Raw genomic sequence first — 24,616 nt, 5'->3', positions numbered from 1 at the left:
AACCCTATAAAATATCAAATAAGTAGGTACTGTCAATGATAGAATCATCAGAAAATTCTATAAGTTTTATATAAGTACCACTCTAAAATTTATTATATTATGTAAAATGTTACGTAGATTTATATAGAGTTTATGTAGTGGTACTTACCTATCCGTCGTGTTATACGGGGACCCAAAATATTGGCTGACTGACGCCAACTCCATTCCGCCCCGATAAATTGACACCAGCGCTAAGTCTAGTGTTTTAGTCTGAAACAAGCAATATTTATATCACTCACTGTTTTTTTACGATATATTTTAAATGTTTATTTTATATAATTGTAAAAAAATTGTGGAAACGTCTAAAAATTATGATAGCATGATACCTAGTCCTTAATTAAAATTTATTCATGTCATAATTTAAATAAAAACAAGTCAAAACGGATGCTTTACTTCATTTAAATATGATTTTTCCCTTTATTATACCTTTAAAAATGTAAAAATCGTAATTATCGTAAAACGTTTAATGGTAAACTATCGTTATTCGTTAAATATCAGTATTGTAAGTTTATTTTCTTTAGACAGAGAACGAATATAAAGCACAATCTTAATGGCCATGTCGGTAATGAAAATAATAAAATTTGTGCCGCTACAAATGTAGCAGATATTTTCTCTAACGAAAATGTACAAGCTAAGAGAAGTATAAACTAATCTTACTTACTTATCACAATTTTTTCCGCTATCTCGCCTCAAAGACATTCACGTACGGCTAATTCAAAGTTTCTTTAGTAACTTTTATTCTATTAAGCGTCTCCCTATACACATCCTTCATATAATAGAGATGCGGAAAAAATATTAATAAGTAATATAGGTGCACAGGAATATAGCCCTTTTATCCTCGCCATAAGTTTTATATAGCGTTGTAAGGTTTTGTTGCGACAGTTCTGATGTTATATTTATATAAGGTCTCATCTCACATTTAATATTAAGCTGCCTCTGGCAACCCAAGTTCTTATATTGAACCTTGAGGATATAATTTTCTTAGCGTTAACTATTTATATAGTTTATTGAAAGGAAATGACAATACAATATCTTGATGGAAATAATCGAATATGTCTTGTAAGAAATAAGTATGTAATTTAACTGTGGGTGTTAGAAAACTTTTTGTGTATATTTCTTTGGCAAATAGCGAAAGTTGTTTATGACGTAGGTACCTACTTTGTAGGACATTCGTAAAAATAATTTTATTTCATTCCCAAAATAAGTTCTGTTATATTAAGTCTGACTATACTGTACGATGTTAATATATAATTTAACACTATTTTAATTATACATAAGGGTTTTGAATCGCTATACCTTCCGAATTTTATACCTTCATTAAAGACAACTCTGTCGTATAATATGAATGATATATCATAGATAATAATTAATAGCTATGTATGTGTTGATAAGTATAGTCGTTCTTTTATTTACCAGGAACATCCACATATTGTTATAATTAATAATATATATTTTATGTAGATGGAAGTTAGTATTATATTATTGCCATTTTGTATATTTGTATGAAGTGTATTAATGTGCTAATTACTAAAGTAATCGAAACGTGATTTATTTTCTGTGGCGCAAGTTAATAATAACATCTTGTATTTAGTAGTTAAATTGAAAATGCTAGTAGTAAAAATTGCAATCGTAAAAATTTACTCACTCGATATAACAAATAACAATGCTATACTCGTAAACACGTCAATCTCTAACGAACCAAATGAGCCATGAAAGTGAACTAGTTATTCCCTGCATTGTACACTGCAGAGTATCAATTATGTAACACACGGCGCGCTTATATTTCATCACACAGTTTCTCACATAACCGTACGATTTAATCACTTCACTTAAAATACGCCGAACATCGATGGCCGAAGACCGTTTAGCCCGTTATGCCCCGGGTTATTCAAGGCTTAACACAATTAACCTCTTATCCTAGATAGCTCCTGTCAGTTCAGCCAATTCCACAAATTAGGAGCGTTCTTGGCAAGAACCAGCTATTTGCTTTATATTATAAATTTTGCTAACTATCGTGCTGAAAAGGAACAGTAGGTAATATTACTCGCTACATTCATTATTTTATCAGAAAGTGTAATGTAAGTGCGTACTCATCGCTTTCAATTTCACGTTTAGTAATATTAAACTTACAGCATGTATATAATGTACTCGTACATTATAACTATATGTACATACTTCAGTTTTACATGTTACTGAGAAATCTTAACAATGAACGTTTTTCGTTACCTACGCAACAAGTTTGCACTAACAAAGTGTGTTATAATGTCAGTGATATTATAATATTACTTTATACTGATTAATGATTATGTTTCTTGGAATTTAATATAAATCCAGAATAATATTACTGTGAATTTACTAATAGAAGTTACCTTTCAAACATCAATGGTCTTTGCGATGCTTTGCTACGTTCATGCTACGTAATATTGATGAGAATATTCGTTTAATATACACTTTAATAAACTAACATGATTTATCCTTACAGGCACGTTTGTATACGTTGCTACACATTTATGCTAGTGCAAACAAAATGGCAAACGTCATGCAAGGATTTCATAGAAAAATTACGTCAATCGGACAAAAAGTACAACTAGAATAAAAATGTCAATCGCACAAAACAGTACAACCAGGGATAAAAATGGAAATGGTGCACGTGCAAGGCATTATAAAGCTTTTATTTTTAATTTAAAATTCAAGCTCTCTTTCTCTATCATAGAGACGTATTATTTTATTATTCAATATTCATTTATTGCTTCGATCCGAGATAATCAAGGCAAAGAACTTATTAAAATTGTAATTTTTGTAGCTCAAGAATAACGCAGCTATTTTTGAGAAATGTTTGTTTAAAATCTGTTCAAAATTATTTTATAAACAATTTCTTTTAAAGGATTAAAAGCCAAAGTTTATCCACTTAAAAATAGGTTAATAAACTATCAGAAATAACGTTAATTTTACAAACCGTTTCCGTATCCCTAATTAATTATCAAGAATGAAATCCTTTTCAAATAGCAACAATATTTCCGAACGAAAGTAAGGAACACATACAAAACAATTCGCATAAAAAATGAGAAGGGATCAGAACCTTTCATACTACTCGACTTTAGTTATATATTATGGTATAATATAGGTAAACAATATTTTATAGAAATAGACATGTAGATGCTGATTTGTTTGGTTAGGACTGCTATGCGTGGTAATTTATTTGGTTAGATACATGAACTTTTTCGGAAATCCTTTTTATATAGATTTAATACATATCGTATTATTCAATACCTACGCTCTTTGAACTAAATATTTATTCGTAGAAAATATATGACTCTAAGTAAAAGTACAAAATATACCTAATTCACGTAAAAGTCGGACATAAAGCAAAAATAAATGAACATTTCTTGAAATCTGAAGGGTGTAAAATGGATGTCATATAAAATACGCCTAAGCCTCTCTGGGCGACTGAAATTTCAGATTTTTCGAACTTACGCTCGGGTCGAGTTCATAGCGCTATTTTATTTATTGAGTCAAAGTATGAGAGCTTATAGAGACTGTTTGCGATTTTATTTTGCTCTGCCTTTTATTTATCAAATGTGCAAACAATCCTCTGAGTTATCAATGCTTTACTTTCTTATTATTATTTGTATTTTATTACAAGATGTGTTACGATTAGACAGTAGACACGATGTAAAATTAATTATTTAACACATTACGCTGTACGCATAAGCATCAATAAAATAAATAATTATTTGGTAAAATTGAAAATGATTTATTTCCCAATCACACACGAATATGTTTGTATGCAACAGGATAAAACATAATTGAAAGAGAGATAGAGTAAATAAAGGAGATTGTTTAATACGGAAAAGTCAAGTGACTATTATCACATAAAAATGTATGACGTCACATAACTCTCAAGTAAAGTTGAACCCAGCTATAAATTACCCCGATATGCTCCGGTGAAATGAAATGCAAAAAGTGATTGTCCATTTATCACTTTACTTTCAAATTAAGTTGGACGCTTAGTAACGTGTTATCGTAATGGATTTGACATTCATAGACCTTTATATATTATATTATTCTTCACTGAATTGAAACTGAAAACAAGGCAAAGACTTTAGTGTATTTTGAAATAAAATACGTTATAAATTTCAAACACGTTTCATTTTTATTTTATACGACGTTAATAATACTTGACTACGTGAATGTTCGGAATGATTTATTTATGTTGCTCTTATTGCGATATTTATGAGTTTGATACGAAATATAGGAAAAGAGTATATTTTATAATGTATTCTCCAAAAGATTGAAACTTATATAAGTTCATAGATCTATAATATTGTATACACTAAACAACGTAAGCAAAGAACAATACAAATAATTCAATGAACCATTTAATTTTTAAATTATAACAAGTAAAGGTACTTAAAAAAACATTAAAACGAAAAGCAAAAACCCAGTAAAAATTGATTATTCATAAACACTTTGTAAATGTTCAAAGATTTCGCTATAAAGGATGAGAGTTGTAAGAATGCTGCAATGTTATTAAATTACATTCACATCAAATAATTCCAAGAACGGCCGCAATTTGAATTTATTTCAGTAAACAATTTATTTAGCGAAATAACACTGTGTATTATTGTGTTTATGTTCCTCGTGCCGCTCTCAACAATAAGCCACATAATGCAAATAATTTTATGCAGAATTGAACGCAGCCTGATTGCATTTTCATCGAATTGCCTACGAGATTAATGTAAGATAATAGTTTCATAGATTTTCCTCGTTGTTTATATAAACAATCGTTTATTTTAATTGGAAAGAGTCGGATTACAGTTAATTGCTTTTGAAAAATGACTCGTCACGGACGCGAAAACCTATCAATGCAAAACGAGCGGCTTAGAAGTGAAAGGGCAAAATTGTTTTATTCCCGAGATAATAAAGCTACGAAAGTGGATATTCGAAAAATCCCTGCTTTGTTCCAACTCCAACTGTGACAATCTTTAACAAATAAGTAAGAGTGAAACTCAAGGAAAATTCTTTATTGCTTTTGTCAAGGTGAGCCGGGGCTCAACCGACAATATGACTTGTAATTTTCTGTATATTGTTTTACGCATACCTCATATCGTAGTATCTACTAGCTTTTTGCACGTGACTTCATTCGCGTTAACTCACTTTTTTTCGTTTTAACTTCAAAACTGACTAGCTTCATACAATAAGGGTTTTAAGTTTTAATACAGGGTTATAACCTTAATAAATTGGCATGTGCAAGGTGCACATTGCATTGATGTATCAGTTAGGTTTTTAGTCAGTTTTCTTGCATTTATAAACATGAGAGAGGTGGTTATGAAATTTGATAGAAGTTTATCAAATTTCATAACCACCTCTTTTTCTAATTGAATTAAATTAACATCTAAGTTATACATGGTAGTATTAATGTAAATAATTAGCTACCAATAATCCATACCTGATAGTGCGTTTCCACCACCACCGCCCTAAAGACGATGGAGGCGTCTTGCACCCTCGTCTCCAGGGGCTTCTCAGCGAACTTCGGACACTGGCTGTCACAAACTATCGTCTGGCACAAGAACAGCAGCACAACTAGCAAATCTCTATTGGAAACTTTGCCCGGGGGGCGTATGAGCGATTCCATTTTCGCCTTCATGTCGGTTATGTTACATTGCCAATGTTCATTTTATTGCGCTGCGTTTCGTTCGCCGTTTTCGTTGGCGCTTCTTGCTTTGCATTATCTGTAACAAAAAAGAGTTAAGTGTAAAAATATAATACTTTAAGAATACATTAAATACATTGATGATTTTTTTTAAGTTACTATGTATCCGCAGGTATGTTTAATATTTTTGTATGTTGTTGTTGTTTAATATTTTTGTATGTTGGAAAATTCAGAAATTGCTTAACCTATCTTAAAAATATATCATTATGATAAGAAGTACTTATATTCTTAAAAGGCGCAATAAAGAACTAAAAATGTTTTTTGAAATAATATCAACAAGAAAGTTCAATATTTTGATATGTTTTTTGATGGTAAATTCAGAAATTTCTAAACCTTTTTTTAAAAACTCTTCTTTATTATGTTGTGTCCGTTCAAGTGGGGCAGAGAGACTAGTTAATAACTTTACTTTTAGCATTAAAATGGAAATCTAAAAAAGTAGCCATTTATTTGCTAACGAATACCTACTTAGAAATCTTATTTACTTAGAACTAATTAAGAAGTAAATACGTGACTAAATTTTTAACCTTGTCTCTTAAATTAAAGGACATTTGGCATATAAACTAAATTTTATAATACGAAAGAATAAAATAAGAAATAAGCTAGAAATTATATATAAACTAGGTAGATACAAATTAATATACCAGTTAAAACACTCCAAAAGACAAAGAACTTTATTATTTTACTAGCGGTTCGCCCCGGCTTCGCCCGTGGTACCTACATGTTTACGTTTTTTTTCATAAAAACTATCCTATCTCTCAAGTTGGATCGAACTGCACATGGTGTGCGAATTTTATTATAATCGGTTAAGTGGTTTAGGAGTCCATTGAGGACAAACATTGTGACACGAGATTTATATAATTATATTAAGATTTAGTATTCTAGTTTCACACACAAACTTAGCATTTAGGTAATTATTCTAACAAACATATTATGGTTTGAACCTTATTGAACAATTTCTATCGAGTCGAGTATACCCAATTTAACGCAAACTACATTGTTGGTATGATCAGACACTCGAATCAAATCCCTCGCGGCTTGTTTAACCTCATAAGTAAACGTTCCTTGTTATTACAAGGGTTGTTTCACTATCCTGAAATCCATTATTATTGCGTTCTAATTGGAATGCGTAATGATTACTTTAATCTTTTGAGATGTCTTATTTAATGAATTGGGTTCTAATTATCCTCTTATATACCTACTTCGCTTTTAAATCAGTTACACAGTCAAAAGAAAACCAATTGTTCCCCTTTTCGTGAGATTTCTGGGACAAATCCTAAAATTTGTCTAAAATTTTATCCAAATCTATCTAGCTGTTTAGGCGTGACGAAGAGACACACAGAGATATTTTCATATTTATAATTTCTATAATAATAATTTAATAGAGGAGACATTTTTTTTAAATTTGTAAAGCAAAATACATTGTGAGTAGAACACGTAGGTAGTCTATTGTTTACTCTTATAAAAAGTATAGGTAGAACAATTTTATTATTATTTGTATTTATTTTATACCCATACCACTAGAATCACGGAATTTGCTGCTATAAAAATAGCCCATTTCACTCTCGGCTCATAAACTATCTCGATAAAATTTATGTCGATCCGTTCCTGCGTGAATATGGACCCACATTCTATACAATTCCTGTGTACATAATAATTATATCATATTTCAGCCCATTCATTATTATTTAAATCATCTTAATAATAAACATACCTAATTGATAACATTACATTCATATACTAGGTTCCGTGTTACATTAACAAAAATATCTTCAATGTTTTTAAAACAAAATATAACGAAAAATCACATTAAACTTTCGTCGCTATAAAAACAAAAGAGCACGCTCAAAAAATCTTCATCGCGTAAAGGTAACTTTAACGTTTTCCTTCCCCAGTCGCTTTACACAAAATTTACTATCTCAAGGAAAAATCGAGAACATTTCTAAGACAATCTTAAAAGTATATAAACTCCGTATCTTCGCAGACACACTTAAGGCTTTAAGGGCTCACCTAACACGAGACGGGCTAAGTAGGCTCAAGTTGATGGATTAAGGACGATGTTTGATGAATAACGTCGATTTTCGCTCGCTAGCTTTATATTACCGTGAAGAAAGTGATTATATTGAATTACTTACTTAATAAATACTCATCCGTCTCACGGAAAAATGTAATTAGATTGACCCTGAAAATTTTGATTCAATTCGATTTATTTCGCATTATATAATAAAAATTTTGAGAAATATACGCAAATCATTTCTTTCTGTTCCATAATTAACGAATGTGTGTAGCTTAGATTAAGGATTGGTCTCCGCGCGCGCTACGACTAGATACCGCCGGCGTACTCGAAAAATGCGGCAACTAAAAGTACGCCGAAATCGGCGTACCCGAGCCAGTCGTGTCACAAGCATTGTGTGGAGAGGGCGTACCGATAGTTTCTAAAGATTTTGGACAAAACCTGAAGTAAAATGCCTGTTTGTACCATAAAACTGTTTAAAAAAAATATAACAAGTAATAAGAAAGACACTGGGATCACGTACCATCAGAAATAATCGTATTATTCGATATTTCACCTGTACTTTGAAAATGTTGTTTACGAAAATACGACGCCATTTAGTGTTGCCGTACTGCATATCCCAAAAACACACTTTTAATTTGAACTTATTTTATTCATAATGTTTTTTTTCAATACTATTACTAACGCATATTATAAAAAAAATGATAATAACAATAATTTATTTCTGTTTAACCTTGTTTAACTGACTCATATAATATATGTTATTTTTTTATTACCGCTTTTTTACTTTTAAAAAACCTTTGTGATAGTATAGTGGCATCGCAAGTGGATTTGAGTCACATGTTCATGGGTTCGATTCCCGGCAAGGCCAAAATGAAATAAAAATTATTTTTCAAACTTCTTTTCAAGATAGCCCATTTCCCATTTATGGGGTAAAATTTATGTAGCTGGCAGTACAATTCTTCACACACACTAGCGTCACCTAGCGTCCTTACAAATTGCCTTACATACACTACAGAACTGAGTTGCCGCACTCACGGAGCTATTGTTTTTAGGTGGAGCGGTATCTAGTCGTAGCGCGCGCGCGGAGGCCAATCCATAATCTAAGGTGTGTAGATAAAAATACTATTATTTTGTACTTATTTTAGGACCTAAACAGTCTCCCACAATTTACAAGAAAATACTTTTAGTCATGTCATTACATTGCTCTATACAAAATGTTAGAATAATCTGATAAATAAGATACTATAATATACTTTAATCATAGACTGAATATTCTCACTGAAATAACATTGTCAAAAACAGGCCCAGTTTTATCAGTATATTGTGTTAAAACTAATTGGATGGGAAGGAATTGTTGGCCTTTTACTGACTAACATTGTTCTCAACGCGTCAGAATATTATGTATGAAAGAAATAAGATTGCCTAACAGGAATATATCCATATTGTATTTAATATGGAATTAATCTGTAGTGCATGCAAAGTTTAAAAATTGGACCCAATTTCATAAAAAATAATTATAATCATGGGAACAAAATAATATTAGGACAATAAAATAATTGAATGGACATGTTCTTATTTGGTTTTGCATTTTTTAAAGCTTTTTATTTAATTTTAATGAAAGCATTCTTTAAATGAATTACCTGTTTGGAATAATTAATGAGTTACTTACGTACCTACATATTATATGGTTGAACAATAGAACATTTCCAAGGCAATTATTTATTCCCAATAAATAACTATGCTCACAACACAATAAAAAATATAAACATTAAACTAATATCTACAAACAATTTACGAAACATAAAAAGAGTAACACGAAAGAGATAGGTATATAATAAAAAATACATTTCCCGCCGCAGCGGATTTAAAAATGGAACACAATTGACTGAAATTTTTTATTTTTTATTGGAGCTAATTCAAATGGCCAGTAACAAAAGTTAGGACTTGTTTTCTTATTTTTTTTTTTATGTAATCGATTTAATATTTTTTAGGTAGGTACTAGACAGATTAAAAAACCATCATATTGTATTGTAAACACAATCAGTTTGATATTGTTTTGGTAATTATCTGTGGCCATGGTAGCGGTTAATGCGGTTTTAATTTATACAAAACTTTATTGGCCGATTGTATTGGTTAGATCGTATCGATAGTTTGTTCGAATTTAAATATGCGTAACCGATTATTATTAGCAATAGTCCTATTGCTATTGTGATACCTTGTAGAATAAAATAATATATTAGTATAGATTATGTTATTCTACATATTCTATTATAGTTAATAATATTATAAAGCTGAAGAGTTTGTTTGTTTGAATGTGCTTATCTCAGGAACTACGAGTCCGATTTGAAAAATAATAATTTAAGTGTTAGATAGTCCATTTATCGAGGAAGGCTTATAGGCTAGATTATATTACCATCACGCTAAGACCAACAGGAGCGGAGCAATGCGGGTGAAACCGCGGAGCACAGCTAGTAAAAAAAAAAAAAAATACCTACTAATTAGTTTAAATACTGTAATGACTGTACTTATTCAGTAAATAGTAATAAATGCCCTTTAGTAATCTCTCTTAAATAAATAAACATTTAGTCATGCAATATAATAAATGGCCTTAATCGTCCGTAATAGATGAAATCCGCAAAGTCGCTTAGAATTTCTGCTCTAACGATTCTTATAAATTGCGCACTTTCTCATAATTATTATCCTCACTGAAAAGCACATTAAAATGATTATGATTAATAATAATTGGAGATGATACTAAATTTTAAGATCGAGAATGGAACGTAGAATTTCCTGCGATTATTTCGGTTAAATTCAAAAGTAAAAAGGTAGGTATAAGATAATATTATTTCATTATCTTTTGGTCTGAATATGACACATTATAAAACTGCCAATGGGATGTTAATAATTATAGTTTCCACAGTATTATAAAAAGCCGTTTAACTATCTTAACTTTATTCATCGTTATGTAGACATATAGGCATTTACGTAAATTAAACAACACTAACAACACTATTTTTTTTATAACAATCACAAATAACATTTTCACTATAAACTGAACGCAATCATTGCGATTACTGAAACATAGCTTAGACACTAAAATCCATACTAATATTATAAATGCGAAAGTAACTCTGTCTGTCTGTCTGTTACTCAATCACGCCTAAACGACTGAACCAATTTTCATGAAATTTTGTATGGAGATATTTTGATACCCGAGAAAGGACATAGGCTGCTTTTTATCCCGGGAAAATGACGTAATCCCGGAAATCCCACGGGAACGGGAACAATGCGGGTTTTTCTTTGACTGCGCGGGCGAAGCCGCGGGCGGAAACCTAGTTATTCTATAAATATCAAAATTTCATAGAAACGCGTAGACTAAGTAACATCCCCTCAACAAGCATTCATAAATCATTGCCAACAATAGAATGTTAACATCGCCAATGAAAATTATAATTATTCCAGTCGAAAGAAGCCCTTTTGTTTGCGGAATCGTTTCAAACATTTCTCACAATAATAATTATTATTGTTTGTAAGCCGGCGATGTTCAATTGTTTCCAGACTCCAGTCGACATTGAAGACGGACCGGTTAAACAAATTTCGGGCCACGGTTTCAGTAAGTTATTGTTTTCGACACACGAATAGAAGTTTGTGGAGTGCGAAGGGATTTCTGGTTCGTGTTGCGTCATGAGTCGTGACTCGTGTGTGTGTGTTTTACGCAAGTGTTACCTATGTGTAATAATGTTTGGTTAGTTTAATAGCTATAGGTATTATTGATTTTTTTTATCGCTTAAGCAGGCACACGAGCTGGTAGATCACCTGATGGAAAGTGATGCCACTCCACCCATAAGCATTCGTGATGTTAGGGCCACCACGAATGTGTTGCCGGCCTTTGAGATACTAATATAAAATTATAAAGCTGTAGTTTGTTTGAACACCGTAATCTCAGGAACTACTGGTCCGATTTGAAAAATTATTTCGGTGTTAGATAGCCCATTTATCGAGTGACGCTATTAGCTATAATATATATAATTTCGCTAAGACCAACAGGAGCGGAGGAAATGCGGGTGAAACTGCGAAGCGCAGCTAGTGGGAAATAATTACTAAAGTGACAGTAATTTATAAGCTTAAAAAAATGTTAGTTACTTTTTATTTTCATTCATAAATAATGTTTAAAGAATTTATGAAATAAATAATTCATTATAGTAATTGCATTAAGCCTCAAAATATGTTGGTATTACTTCCACAATACCACAATTAATTCAAATAATAAATCTGCGGTAGAAGCGTAACCGTAGTCATAAGCTCATTTAAAAATATTGAAATGGAAAAAATAAAAATCGAGCACAATAAAAAAAAGCTGCAAAACATAATACAGAACTAGTAACAACTAGTAAACTACCAACACTGCATGACTCGTGAACTTTTATAGCCGCCATTTCAGAATTTTACAAAACATTTCATAACCAAAATATTGCACATTCGTTACGAAAAGACTGCGCTAAATGAAATCCAATTTACGCTGGAAATACGGAATTTTTGACGATTACACGTTTCCATTTAGAATTATTTTGTATTGGTGTTCAGGTTCGCGCTAAATTTGTTACTTCGGAATTCTCTTTTGGATCTTTGAACGCACGCTATTGAAAAGTGGCAGTAAAAGAAGAGTAAATATAAGTTTAAAAGCAATATTGATGTATCATTATTCTACGTTAATAATTACTGAGGTAGGCATAAATTACAGCTGGTCATGACTATAAACTAGGACTAGTAGTAGATTTTGACATCGATTGGACAATGGACAATATCGAATTACAACGATAATCGCTTCGAAAACGAGCCTTTTATAATGTACTAGCTTACTAATAAATTATATACTAAAACCTTCCTCTTGAATCACTCTATCTATTTAAAAAAACCGCATCAAAATCCGTTGCGTAGTTGTAAAGATTTAAGCATACAAAGGGACATAGGGACAGAGAAAGCGACTTTGTTTTATACTATACTAGCGGTCCGCCCCGGCTTCGCCCGTGGTACATGTTTACGTTTTCTCTACATAAGAACCATCCTCGTACTTCAAGGAATATAATAAAAAAAGAATTATCGAAATCGGTTCAGCCGTTCTCGAGTTATGGAATTACAACGAAAAGTGGCATTGATTTTTATATATTAGATTATAGTGATTTACTTATTTATTTGAATTTGTGAAGCATACAGTAACAAAACATTATACAGTGAATATATGAAAAAATCGTTAAAAGATAATGAAAAGTGAATGAATTCAATAATATAATTTAAATGCAGTAATATGTGTATTTGTATAAATAACAAGCTGTGCTGTGCTCCGCTCCTGTTGGCGTGATGTTATATAGCTTTAATAGCCTTCCTCGTTATATGGGCTATCTTACACCAAAATATTTTTTCAAATTGGACCAGTTGTTCCTGAGATGAGCGCGTTCAAACAAATAAACTCTTCAACTTTATAAGACAGCTTTCTTTTTAGTATATTTGTTATATTAATTAAGGTCAGAAATTTTACTGTACATGATACAAGGCTACACGTTATGAGGTATGTAAATGCACGATTTGAATAAACGTATAATCATAGATTACACTTTAGATTATCCGACAAAACTTAGTAGGTACAAAATGTCTAGAAAATTAGCATTTAATTATAAAAATGCAAATTCGGAAGCGCGGTTTAATTTCAATGTAATTCGGTGCTTGGTTCGGAACAAAGGTTCATTCTAATAACGCGCGTATTAGCGAAACCTTTCAGTAAGGCTTTGCTAGCATTTCGTAGAATTAATTAATTATTTTATTTATTTTGTACAACAATAAGGGAGATTTTTCCCATATGCTGATAATCTCCCTGATAGCGTATTTGACACATTTTTCATATATTACTTCTTATAATAGGTACGACAAAATCCAATACTTAATATTATAAATGCGAAAGTAACTCTGTCTGTCTGTCTGTTACTCAATCACGCCTACTACTACTACTACTACTGAACCAATTTGCATGAAATTTGGTATAGAGATATTTTGATACCCAACAAAGGATAGGTTTTATCCCGGAAATCCCACGGGAACGGGAACTATGCGGGTTTTTCTTTCTACTGCACGGGTGATGCCGCGGGTGGAAAGCTAGTACGCTATAAAGAAAATATTATAGAGAAGTTGTAAATCCAGCCATAAATAATACTTCCAACCTACATTGGTTTAAATTTATTGTGTACCATACTATAAAAATTATTGATGTTTTCAGAAATGTTTATTTAGATAAATATATTATATTTTATACATTCAAGTTAGAATACGATATTATTATAAAACTAAAACTGAGCCAAAGTTTCCGTTATACTCTTCAGATACATATTTTAATTGTCAATTGTTTATAATAAATAAAGTTTTTTATCTGTAGTCAAACCTGAGTAATAGTTCGTAAAATAAATACTTATATTTCAGATCTCTAAAACCCTGCAATCAATAAATCACGAAGTTTGTGTTAAGAAAAAAGGAATCCTTTTTTTAAGGCTATCTACCTGTCTATCAGAGATGTAGAGCATACTTTTGAAATACAATATTTAGTTCATAAAGAGACAATTTTCATTGAATTAAATTTCAAACACAGGTACAAGAATCTTTATATTAAACGATTTTAAAAGAATACTTTAGAATTTGATAAATGAGAAGTAAATTCATAACTTTTTTAACTGTTTGAAAAAAAAATAGAGATGTGTTGTACATAAAAAAGTGCAAATTCAACATCCTTTGTCCTGAGCTCAGAGTTGCGAAAATACTGTTTACCGAGCTATCTCTCACAGACGGTTTCCGAGCTCTTGAAATAAAATAAGTAAAATGGGTATTGTCTACAAGTGCGTTGTTCAAAACAAAATCGTTTTAATTTTAGAAATAAAAGCGCGTAGATAGTTTAGGAAGATAGACTGTCTATAAAAAGCTCACAATCCTGTCATTCGTTTTGTCAACGTACCTATATTCTACGAGTAGCAACAAATAGAAAAATATATCGAAGTTTAAAACTATCAAACTAATACACGCAAAGAAAGTTAGTATTAAATCCTTTTATGAGCGAGTCCTTGGAATATCAATTGTATTTTTTTATTAATATACTAAATTTGAATAATATTACTAGACATATATATACAAGTTTTGATATAAAAAGAAACCAACAGCACGTGAAATATCCTCAAGGGACGTACAAAATGGATTTCCACACTATTTTCCGAATCACATTCTTTCTTATAAACTTTTTTCACGCTTGGGACAGCCCTGATCAATTTTCGTGGAATCTAATGTATAAGAAAGACATAAATATAAAATATGAATAAAGTATGTTGTATTCTCAGATATGGAAAATCTTGAAATATAATTCTATGGAACATAATATTGTTTTCCGTGAATACTAAATACTCAACGATTTTTTTATAAATAATAATCCCACATAGTATAAAACAAAGTCGCTTTCTCTGTCCTTATGTCCCTTTGTATGCTTAAATCTTTAAAACTACGCAACGGTTGTGATACGGTTTTTTTAGTAGATAGAGTGATTCAAGAGGAAGGTTTTAGTATATAATTTATTAGGTTTTAGACAAAGCGGGCGAAGCCGCGGGTGGTAAGCTAGTTAAATATAAATACAAAGGTGTAGAAATATACGTTTCCACTTTTTTTTAACAATATAATAATAGAATAAATTATATTGCTCAATTACAATTTATGTTTCAAGTCTCTTATAGGTATATACTCATAGATCAGAAAAGACAAATTGCAGTTTTAATAAAATTTTACAAAAACAACACTGTTGACTCTGTTTACTTTGGGAATTTACCTTTAAATAAACAATTTCATTTTATATGAAGGACTTTAAGGAAGTAAAAGCTGTTTTGCATTTGGGTGGCAAAGGTCAAATTTCGTTCGTCGTCATCATTATAGAGCAAGAGCCCACCACGGCCAGACCTTCGTTATTTTATAAAAGTTGAAATTTTCTCTGTATTTATTTATTAAACACTTAATTAGTTCCAAAAATAGAAAACCTTATAATTACTTACAGCTTAAACAGAGTACTACTAACTTGGCGGCCTTATCACTAAAAGGACAAACAATGGATCTATGAACCAAAATAATTATGAAAAAAATATTAAAACGCGTATTTAACGGAATTGGAAAGATTTAATCGATCACCATTAATGACTTCTTAAATAAGTTTCATGTATGATATTTTAAATGCTTATTCATTTCTTAACTTTCCGCCCGCGGCTTCGCCCGCGTTTTCAAAGAAAAACCCGTTCCCGTAGGATTTCCGGATAAAACCCATCCTATGTCCTTTCTCGGGTATCAAAATATCTCTGTACCAAATTTCATGTGAATTGGTTCAATATTTAAGGCGTGATTGAGTAACAGACTTGCAGTGCTTTAAGCAATAAGGCCGCCAATTGTGCACTTACCATAATATTCATGTTCTCCATGTTAAACTTAAATTATATATGTTTTTTTTTTATTACTGGTATTGTACAATAAAGTGTATAAATAAAATAAAATAAAACAGACAGACAGACAGAGTTACTTTCGCATTTATAATATTAATAGTATGGATTTTAGCCTTAAAGTACTAGGCCTTTTTAGCTAAGGTATATTACTGTCTAGACAACTTTTGATATTTATCCAGGTTTAATACGAAATAAATAAATAAAATAAAAACATTAAACGTTATGAAACCTTAAAACGTACTGAAAACTTCGCGATTATTATGTATTCATCGGTGAAATAAAATATTCTGTTTACTAAATATTACCGCTGAATAAAATACCTACAGTTTATTATTTTATAAGTATTCTGTTTTTCTTTATTGAACTGGAATAAAGTATGTAAATCTGTAAATATTTATTATGATATTTTTTTTTATAATATACCTACAGGGTGTCCCACTATTGGTATATTAAGCTCAAAGGAGGTTATACTTTTGCATATGCTGAATACACAAAAAATACTTATAAAATTCCAGACGCAGTTTTTTTAAATAGATGTAGTACACTATACTGCTATAATATCTACCCTTACAAGTCCTTATTATAGGTAAGTTGTCATGTTTCTTAATAATCAATCGTCATTCGAAATCACTAGTAACAAAGAGGAAATAATATAGTATTCCTTGTTTCCTTGTTACGGTTTTAAACTGAAAAACTAGACCACATATTAAAAAAAAGTTACCAAATATATCCTTAACGAGTACATAAGGATTTGTTTTAGTCGTCCCAGTTATGGCGAGTGAAACCGTGATAAACAGCTAGTCAATGTAAACAATAATATCAGATATTGTAATGTCTCACATGAAAGCCAATACAATAAGTTTACCTATTAAAAGTCACGCCGAATCGCAAAAAAACACAGTGGTATAAAAACCTCTTCTTTTGAAAATACCTAATTGAAAAATATTTTCTTCAATAAGTACATGTAATTATTAGCTTACCGCTCGCGGCTTCGCCCGCGTTTTCAAAGAAAACCCCGTATCGGGATAAAACTTATCCTAGAATATTATGTTAATCCAAGTTACCTTCTATATGTGTGATTAATTTCATTGTAATCGGTTTTGTAGTATTTGCGTGAAAGAGTAACAAACATACATGTACATGGACAAACACATACATCCATCCCCACAACTTTCGCATTTAGAATATTAGTAGGATAAAATAAAAAAAATGGGATAGGACATTATCTCTTTGCAACTTATTATTTGAATATTACAAAGAAAAAACATTTCTGATTATTCTACAGAGATGTTTTGTACGAATATTGATTGATTATATATAATAGAAAATGTACACATAAATAATATAGAGCTCTCTAATATAATAAGTATGTATTTATTCTGTGAATATAAACCTACACTTTACACTTTGTATTACAATTTACACGCTTCAATAAATCATAATCAGTCCTAAATACAGGTTTACAGTACGGTAAATGTGTCTGTATTTAGTTAATATTAACTAAACTAGTAGTTGTTGAAATTTACTAATTTCTGATTTGAATAAAATATTTGCAGATATATTTAAAAGTAAACACAAGTATAATAATTATTTTATTGATGTAACTCCTTAATTTACGCGTCACAGATATAAATATAATTATAAAATCTCACTAATTAAACAAAAAAATATAAGAACCTTAGTAACTAAAGCTGCTACTAACAAAATTAATTAAATCGCAACAAAAAGAATAGGTAATTATTAGTTTAATAACATTTGAAAAACTTTATCATTAATTACCTCGAACTTTCAACAACTTACATGAAGTTTAATTACTACCATATAATTAACTTAATTTCGTTCAGTAATGATACTTACAAGAAATAAAAGTATATAATCCGAAGTTACGCACACACTACACAATCACTACGTTAGAAATGTCCTGGCTACGGTCTACTACACAGACGTCCGCCCTCTACAGCGTTTGGAAAGAGACTGAACCAAATTGTATGGGAGCAGGAGCAGTATATATTTTAAGGGTTGAATTTATGTGCACAATATAAAGTGCTAATTAATGTACTGATGACAAGGTTTAGAAAACGCGGCGCTAATGAGAGGTTTATCTCTGTTTCACACAAGCTACGAAGCCTTTGAAACATCCTTGACTGAAATAATTGTTTGATAAACTTATTGTTAAACTTTTCGTTTATTTTGCGGTATATTTGCTTTATTAGTATGTAGGTTCGTTATTTGAAATTGTAATTATATAAGCGAAGTTATAATAAACTGGAGCCTTGATAATTAAAATCAGGTTAATGGAAAATATATTCAATAAATCTCCGTTTCTGTCTATTAATGATGGCTTAAATTATTTATCCAATAAAAGCCTTTTCAATATAGTGCTTGAAAAATTAAAATTTGTTGTTTTACATTGTCCCTACTTTAGCGGTAGTGGCGGTAGGTAATTAAAGTCAGTTTAATAGTTTATAAAAGATTTCCTATATTTATTTGGAACCTCTAAATGCGAAAGTATGTCTGTCTGATGCACTTCACAGCCGAAACATATAAAATACATGAAATCCATGGTGTATATTTCTGTTAATCAATCCTTAAGGTCTTGAAATAGAGGATAAAATATTTTGTCAGTGGTTTTGACGACGTTGATAACCGTGGAGCAAATCTTGTCTTTTATACATTAAGCTGCTTAACATGGAAACAATATTATCACTCTATGTCGGTGTAGGCTACTTTAGGTAGAGAAAACACATGTAAAGTTTCATCTTTGCTCTACGGTCTAAACATAGAGCGTAATGATGTTTTAAACAGGTAATGCTGTGTTTAAACTATAAAATAAATTATTATGTATATCGTTTAAGGTTTTTTTTTTTCAACAATCCTCGTAATAAAATTACAAATTTCTATAACGATTCTCTTAGTACATAAACATAAAAAATTGTATAATTTATTATTATATTTAATAATATTAAGGGCCGATTTTTCAATCCTTGGTTAAAATTTATCCGTCCAATAAAGTATTACACGAACATTTTAAAATGTCACCTGTAAACTGTCATATATGGACAATTTACTTAATGATCTGAGCAATTAGAATACATTTTTGAAATGGTCGTTTAATACATTATTCAATGAATAAGTTTTAACTAAGGATTGAAAAATCAGCCCTTACATAAATTAAAGTACAAAATGACGCAACCGAAAAATTCAGCCCATTTCACAATATGTGAATATTTTAAAACGCAATAACAATCAGGAAGATAAATTTAATTTATTTATGAACAACGATTAAAATTCAATTTTCCTCTTCTCCGTTGCAACAAATGGAAATGCGAAATTATTTCTGCGAACCACTTGCACGTTTAAGCTAATACCCGTTTAATTGGTGGCTCGTTGCGTTTAATTAGGTCTATTTGGCTCTTCTAGAATGTTCACGTCTGTTCTAGAATATTCTTTATGCGTATTGATTCTATGACATGTAGAAGGGTTTGGCGGGAAACGGTTCAACGGTTTTTTTAACATGTCATGTGATATTGTCTTTTTTAAATAGTACCTACTTACTTATGTAGAATTTTCATCGTTATGTTTACCGAGATGATGATGATAATGTGGAAGTACACTAACTGTGCCCACGTCTATGCTCGTATGAATATTAATATATATGTTTGACCTTCATGTAATTGTTGTGTTCCATGAAGGTAAATGTTTTTCAAATATTTTTGAGTTCACTTAACGTGTGGGCTATGAACTTAAATGCTACAATCATTCACGTTTACTCATTATTTCACATTATATCAAAGTAGTGTCTCGATCCACAGTCCTCTAAAATGTTTTAAGCGTCGGTTAAAATAATATTATGAATAAATCTCGCTTTAAATCCATTGTAAAGTTTTCGTTTCTAAAAGCTATTTAATTTTATCTTCCTTTTATTGTATGCGCTTTTGAATGTACGCTTCTATAATTAACATTTAATTCAAGCGGTTTATCTCATTCTGAATAATTCTTAGCGATCCGAGCGCAAAAAGGATTTCTTACGAAGATTTTCCCTTAATCTTGGTTTTTATTTCCTTTTAATATAACGGCTATCTTGGTTAAATATCATGATTTAAATAAGCAATAATTTGTTCAAACTAAGACGACACTAGAACTAGTTGAAGAACTAGTTGCAAACGTTATTCTGGCTTATTCTTATCACGGGGATTGAAAAATAGATATTGACCGATTCTGAGATCTAATCTAATCTATTTAAAAAGATGCCACGATTGCGTCTTGTCAAAATAGGAATAAAAATAAACGTAGAATATACTTAATTTTAGCTACAGTAGATATAACATTTAATTAGTTATAATATACCAAATATTCTTCTCTAATATTAAGCCACGTAATGAATATTTTTAATTAAATTGCCGGTATCCTACTAATATTATAAATGCGAAAGTTTGTGAGGATGTGTGTGTGTTCGCTACTCTTTCACGCAAATACTACTGAACCGATTACAATGAAATTTAGCACACATATAGAGGGTAACTTGGACTAACACATAGGATTGGTTTATCCCAGAAATCCCACGGGAACGGGAACTATGCGGATTTTTTTGAAAACGCGGGCGAAGGCGCGGGCGGAAAGCTAGTCTTTAATAAACACAAACCAGATTTACCTAATTCCAATGTCCCCAAAACGTACAAAGGGAACTCCATAAAGCATTTCAATATCGTTTACAGGATTGTTTGTTGGCAAAAATCAAATTAAATCGGGTTTTTTGGAAATTTTATTACTTGCGACGAGAAAAATGCTCCGCCCTTTCATAGCGGGCCCTCGAAGTATTTTAATATCGCCCTTTGTTCGATTATGCCTAATCTGATAATAATAGGTATAATTCTTGTATGTTTTCATTTATTCAATGAAATTATTTTTATTTATTTTCTTGTAGGAAATAACTGCGTATTCTGTAATCAAATATTACTAATTAGAAAAGTTATATCTCATTATTCGATACTGAAAAATAGCTAGTGGAAAATAGTACCTTTATAACAGTTATCATTTCTTAATCGAACCAAAAACCAAGTTTACTTTACTCATATAAAAAATGGCTTTACCCAATCAAGCTGAATCAATCACTTCTCCGAAACACACCGGTAATACGACGAAAATTACTCAAAAGATTTCCATACAAAGACAAAAGCCGATTTAAAGAGCAAAATAAATAATACATTACCATCATTAATTATGAAACAATTCCCGATAAACGTCAGACCGTATCAATTCCCTGGGGTCACTATCTTTGATGAGTTTAAACGTTCAATGAGCTGAATAGTAATGGAGTCGTTTGTTAATTTATCAGATTACTTTCGCGCCAATTAAGCCTTATTTGTTGCAAGCCGATTGCTGTTTAAGCCGACAATCTTTTTAATCACTACAAAGTATAAAAAGTCGCTTTTCCTGTCCCTATATATGTATGCGTATCTTTTAAACTACGCAACTGATTTTCATATGGATTTTTTAATAGATAGACTGATTCTCGAGGAAGGTAGGTATATCATTTATTAGGTTTTAGACAAAGCAAGAGGAAAGCTAGGTAATTATAAGCCGTAAAAGGAGGTTTTATTAAAGCTTACTCTCATTATGATGAATGTACTTAGGTTGAAGTTGTACCCCTAATTGGGTAGGAGAAATGTTTTCATATTGATTGATTCGCTCTACGGGTCCGACCGATCAGCCTTATGTCATCTGCCAGATAAAGCCTTTTTATCTTAACTGGCAATATATATGATGGATGATAACGTTAGAGCAGTGGGCTAGTATTTAGATTGTAATTTTACTACGCACACAACTATGCTAGACGGTTGTTATAGACAACATTCTACAAATAACATGTTTATTAGTTGGTAAGCTATCGTTATGGCACTTTACATAGCGGCTTATAAATTCTCATCTATTTCTACACGATTTCTACATTAGTTTAGTTTGTGTATGTATGTGTGAGTGTGTGTGTTTTTTTTAATCCTTCACACTAAAACACCTATTTCAGATTTGAGTAAAATAGAATATATAAAAACATAATTAAATAGGCTTGTCTTAAGCTATATTTTCCTGTGATTAACAAATGTAGAGACAACTCATAAAATATCTTCCTAGAAGTACAGAATTCAATGTTAAAAAAACATAACATTTTAAACTAAAATATAAACAGATCTTGTGGATCAACTATACAAGTTTGTTCTGCATAAGTTATTCATTACTAACGAGAAACTATGAAACTGTATACGTAACACTAATACCTGTATTAAATAGTTATATTATGCGAACAATACACCTGCAAAATTGACCAGCAACTTTAATAATATTACGGTTATGTACCTATAAATAGATAGCTTCATCGATTTATATTCAAAATATATTAATTTAGAGATGGTAATCTAATAACTTCTCCATTATTAGAAATGCTATTTATATGTTCTAAATATAACATTTTTTGTTATTATATATGTCGGCGCAACGACAATAAACGACTACCGTCAAACTACTAAATAATTATAACTAGCTAAAGTTTACTTAAATCTTTTTAAATAAGTGGTTAAATTAACGAAATAATTAATGTTTGTTAAAAATGATAAAAATTCATTGCAAAAATTAGAGTGGCAACACTCTCAAACTAATTCTTGTGAGTCATGGTTTAATTTAAATACGAGCGTCCGACGGCACAGAGCACATTCACGCGCCGGCCGTTGGAGCGTTCGGAGCTCTCTCTGTAATTACGACGTGGAATAAAAGGGCAGTAAAAATACCTACAGGCGTTCTACTTCGAGTATGAGCGCCTGCCCTGATGATGGTGACGTCAGAATTGCTGACGTCACTCTTTTTAAAAATGGCCTTGGGCTTTTTCTTCCGTCATCAGAAGTTGGATAGAATTCAAGCTCACTCTTTTTAAATTTTAAACGTTTACGTAGTTTTGTAACGGCATACTGGCGTTTGTGTTTTTCTCGTGCGTTGTGTAAAGTAAAAGTTTGTTACGTGGATTATTGTAACGGGAGTGTGGTTCATCGAAGGAATTGTGCGTGCTATCTGCGCCTCTCTTTGTGATAAGCATAAATCTACGAGAACCTCCGAGAAATCTACGAGAACCTCCGAGAAATCTACGAGAACCTTCGAGAATCTGCCTATGTCACAAATGAGTAGGTGTTGGTCGCATGATACGCGAACGGACTGCTTCTGTCATGTGGAGTGTTTAGTGTTATGTAAGGTCAGTGTGGCCGAGGCAGTGTGTTTTTGAAATCCCGAGATGAACTACCGTAGTGTTGTAATACGAGAAAAGGCGTACGAGGACGTACGATTGTCAATATGGCCGTGTTAGACGTAACTTTGGTTTAGTATTTTGTGGATGAATAGTTGTCATTATTTCATGTCAGAACATGATTAGCTTCTTAGATTAAATAATGTGAGTACAAAAAACTGATTTCTTAATAAAACAGTTAGAATCTACGAGAACCTTCGAGACCCTCCGAGAATCTACGAGACCCTCCGAGAAATCTATGAGAACCAACCTCCGAGAAATCTACGAGAACCTCCGAGAAATCTACGAGAACCTTCGAGACTCTCCGAGAACCGACAAAAAAACATGCCAAGATTATAACTTGACATTGTTACAGACTTTTACAACGAGGCTGGTGCAGAGCGCGCACCGCCTGTCAGTATGGCCGTGTCGGCGCAACGACAATAAACGACTACCGTCAAACTACTAAATAATTATAACTAGCTAAAGTTTACTTAAATCTTTTTAAATAAGTGGTTAAATTAACGAAATAATTAATGTTTGTTAAAAATGATAAAAATTCATTGCAAAAATTAGAGTGGCAACACTCTCAAACTAATTCTTGTGAGTCATGGTTTAATTTAAATACGAGCGTCCGACGGCACAGAGCACATTCACGCGCCGGCCGTTGGAGCGTTCGGAGCTCTCTCTGTAATTACGACGTGGAATAAAAGGGCAGTAAAAATACCTACAGGCGTTCTACTTCGAGTATGAGCGCCTGCCCTGATGATGGTGACGTCAGAATTGCTGACGTCACTCTTTTTAAAAATGGCCTTGGGCTTTTTCTTCCGTCATATATATATAATATTATATATTATATAAATATAAAGAGAGATTTTTCATCTCGTGAACTGAAAACTTAGAATATTTTGAAGCTATAAATTCTTTCCATTTTTTTATTTACTTAAACTACCTCTAGTTCTTATATTAGGCTACATGAAGTACCTATTGCATATATACTGCCTTATTGTGTAATAGCTATGTATATGTATAACTAGCTGTGCCCCGCGGTTTTACCCGTATTGCATAGCCCTGTTGGT

At 31.4% G+C, this 24,616-nt stretch overlaps 1 protein-coding gene across 1 annotated transcript in view; it reads right to left on the bottom strand.

The window, feature by feature from the left end:
• Positions 1 to 18,237, bottom strand: part of LOC123696973 — a 36,396-nt gene extending 18,159 nt beyond the window's left edge. The window contains exons 1-3 of the mRNA XM_045643372.1: positions 18,131 to 18,237; positions 5,489 to 5,771; positions 149 to 249 (exon numbers count right to left, since the gene is read on the bottom strand). Coding sequence (XP_045499328.1) covers positions 149 to 249; positions 5,489 to 5,686 — 299 coding nt within the window. The 5' untranslated portion in view covers positions 5,687 to 5,771; positions 18,131 to 18,237. The remainder of the gene's footprint in view (positions 1 to 148; positions 250 to 5,488; positions 5,772 to 18,130) is intronic.
• Between the last annotated feature and the right edge of the window lie 6,379 nt (positions 18,238 to 24,616).

Source organism: Colias croceus, chromosome 13 (assembly GCF_905220415.1).
Source record: "Colias croceus chromosome 13, ilColCroc2.1".
NCBI lineage: Eukaryota > Metazoa > Arthropoda > Insecta > Lepidoptera > Pieridae > Colias > Colias croceus.
This window is presented reverse-complemented; position numbering and strand designations above follow the sequence as displayed.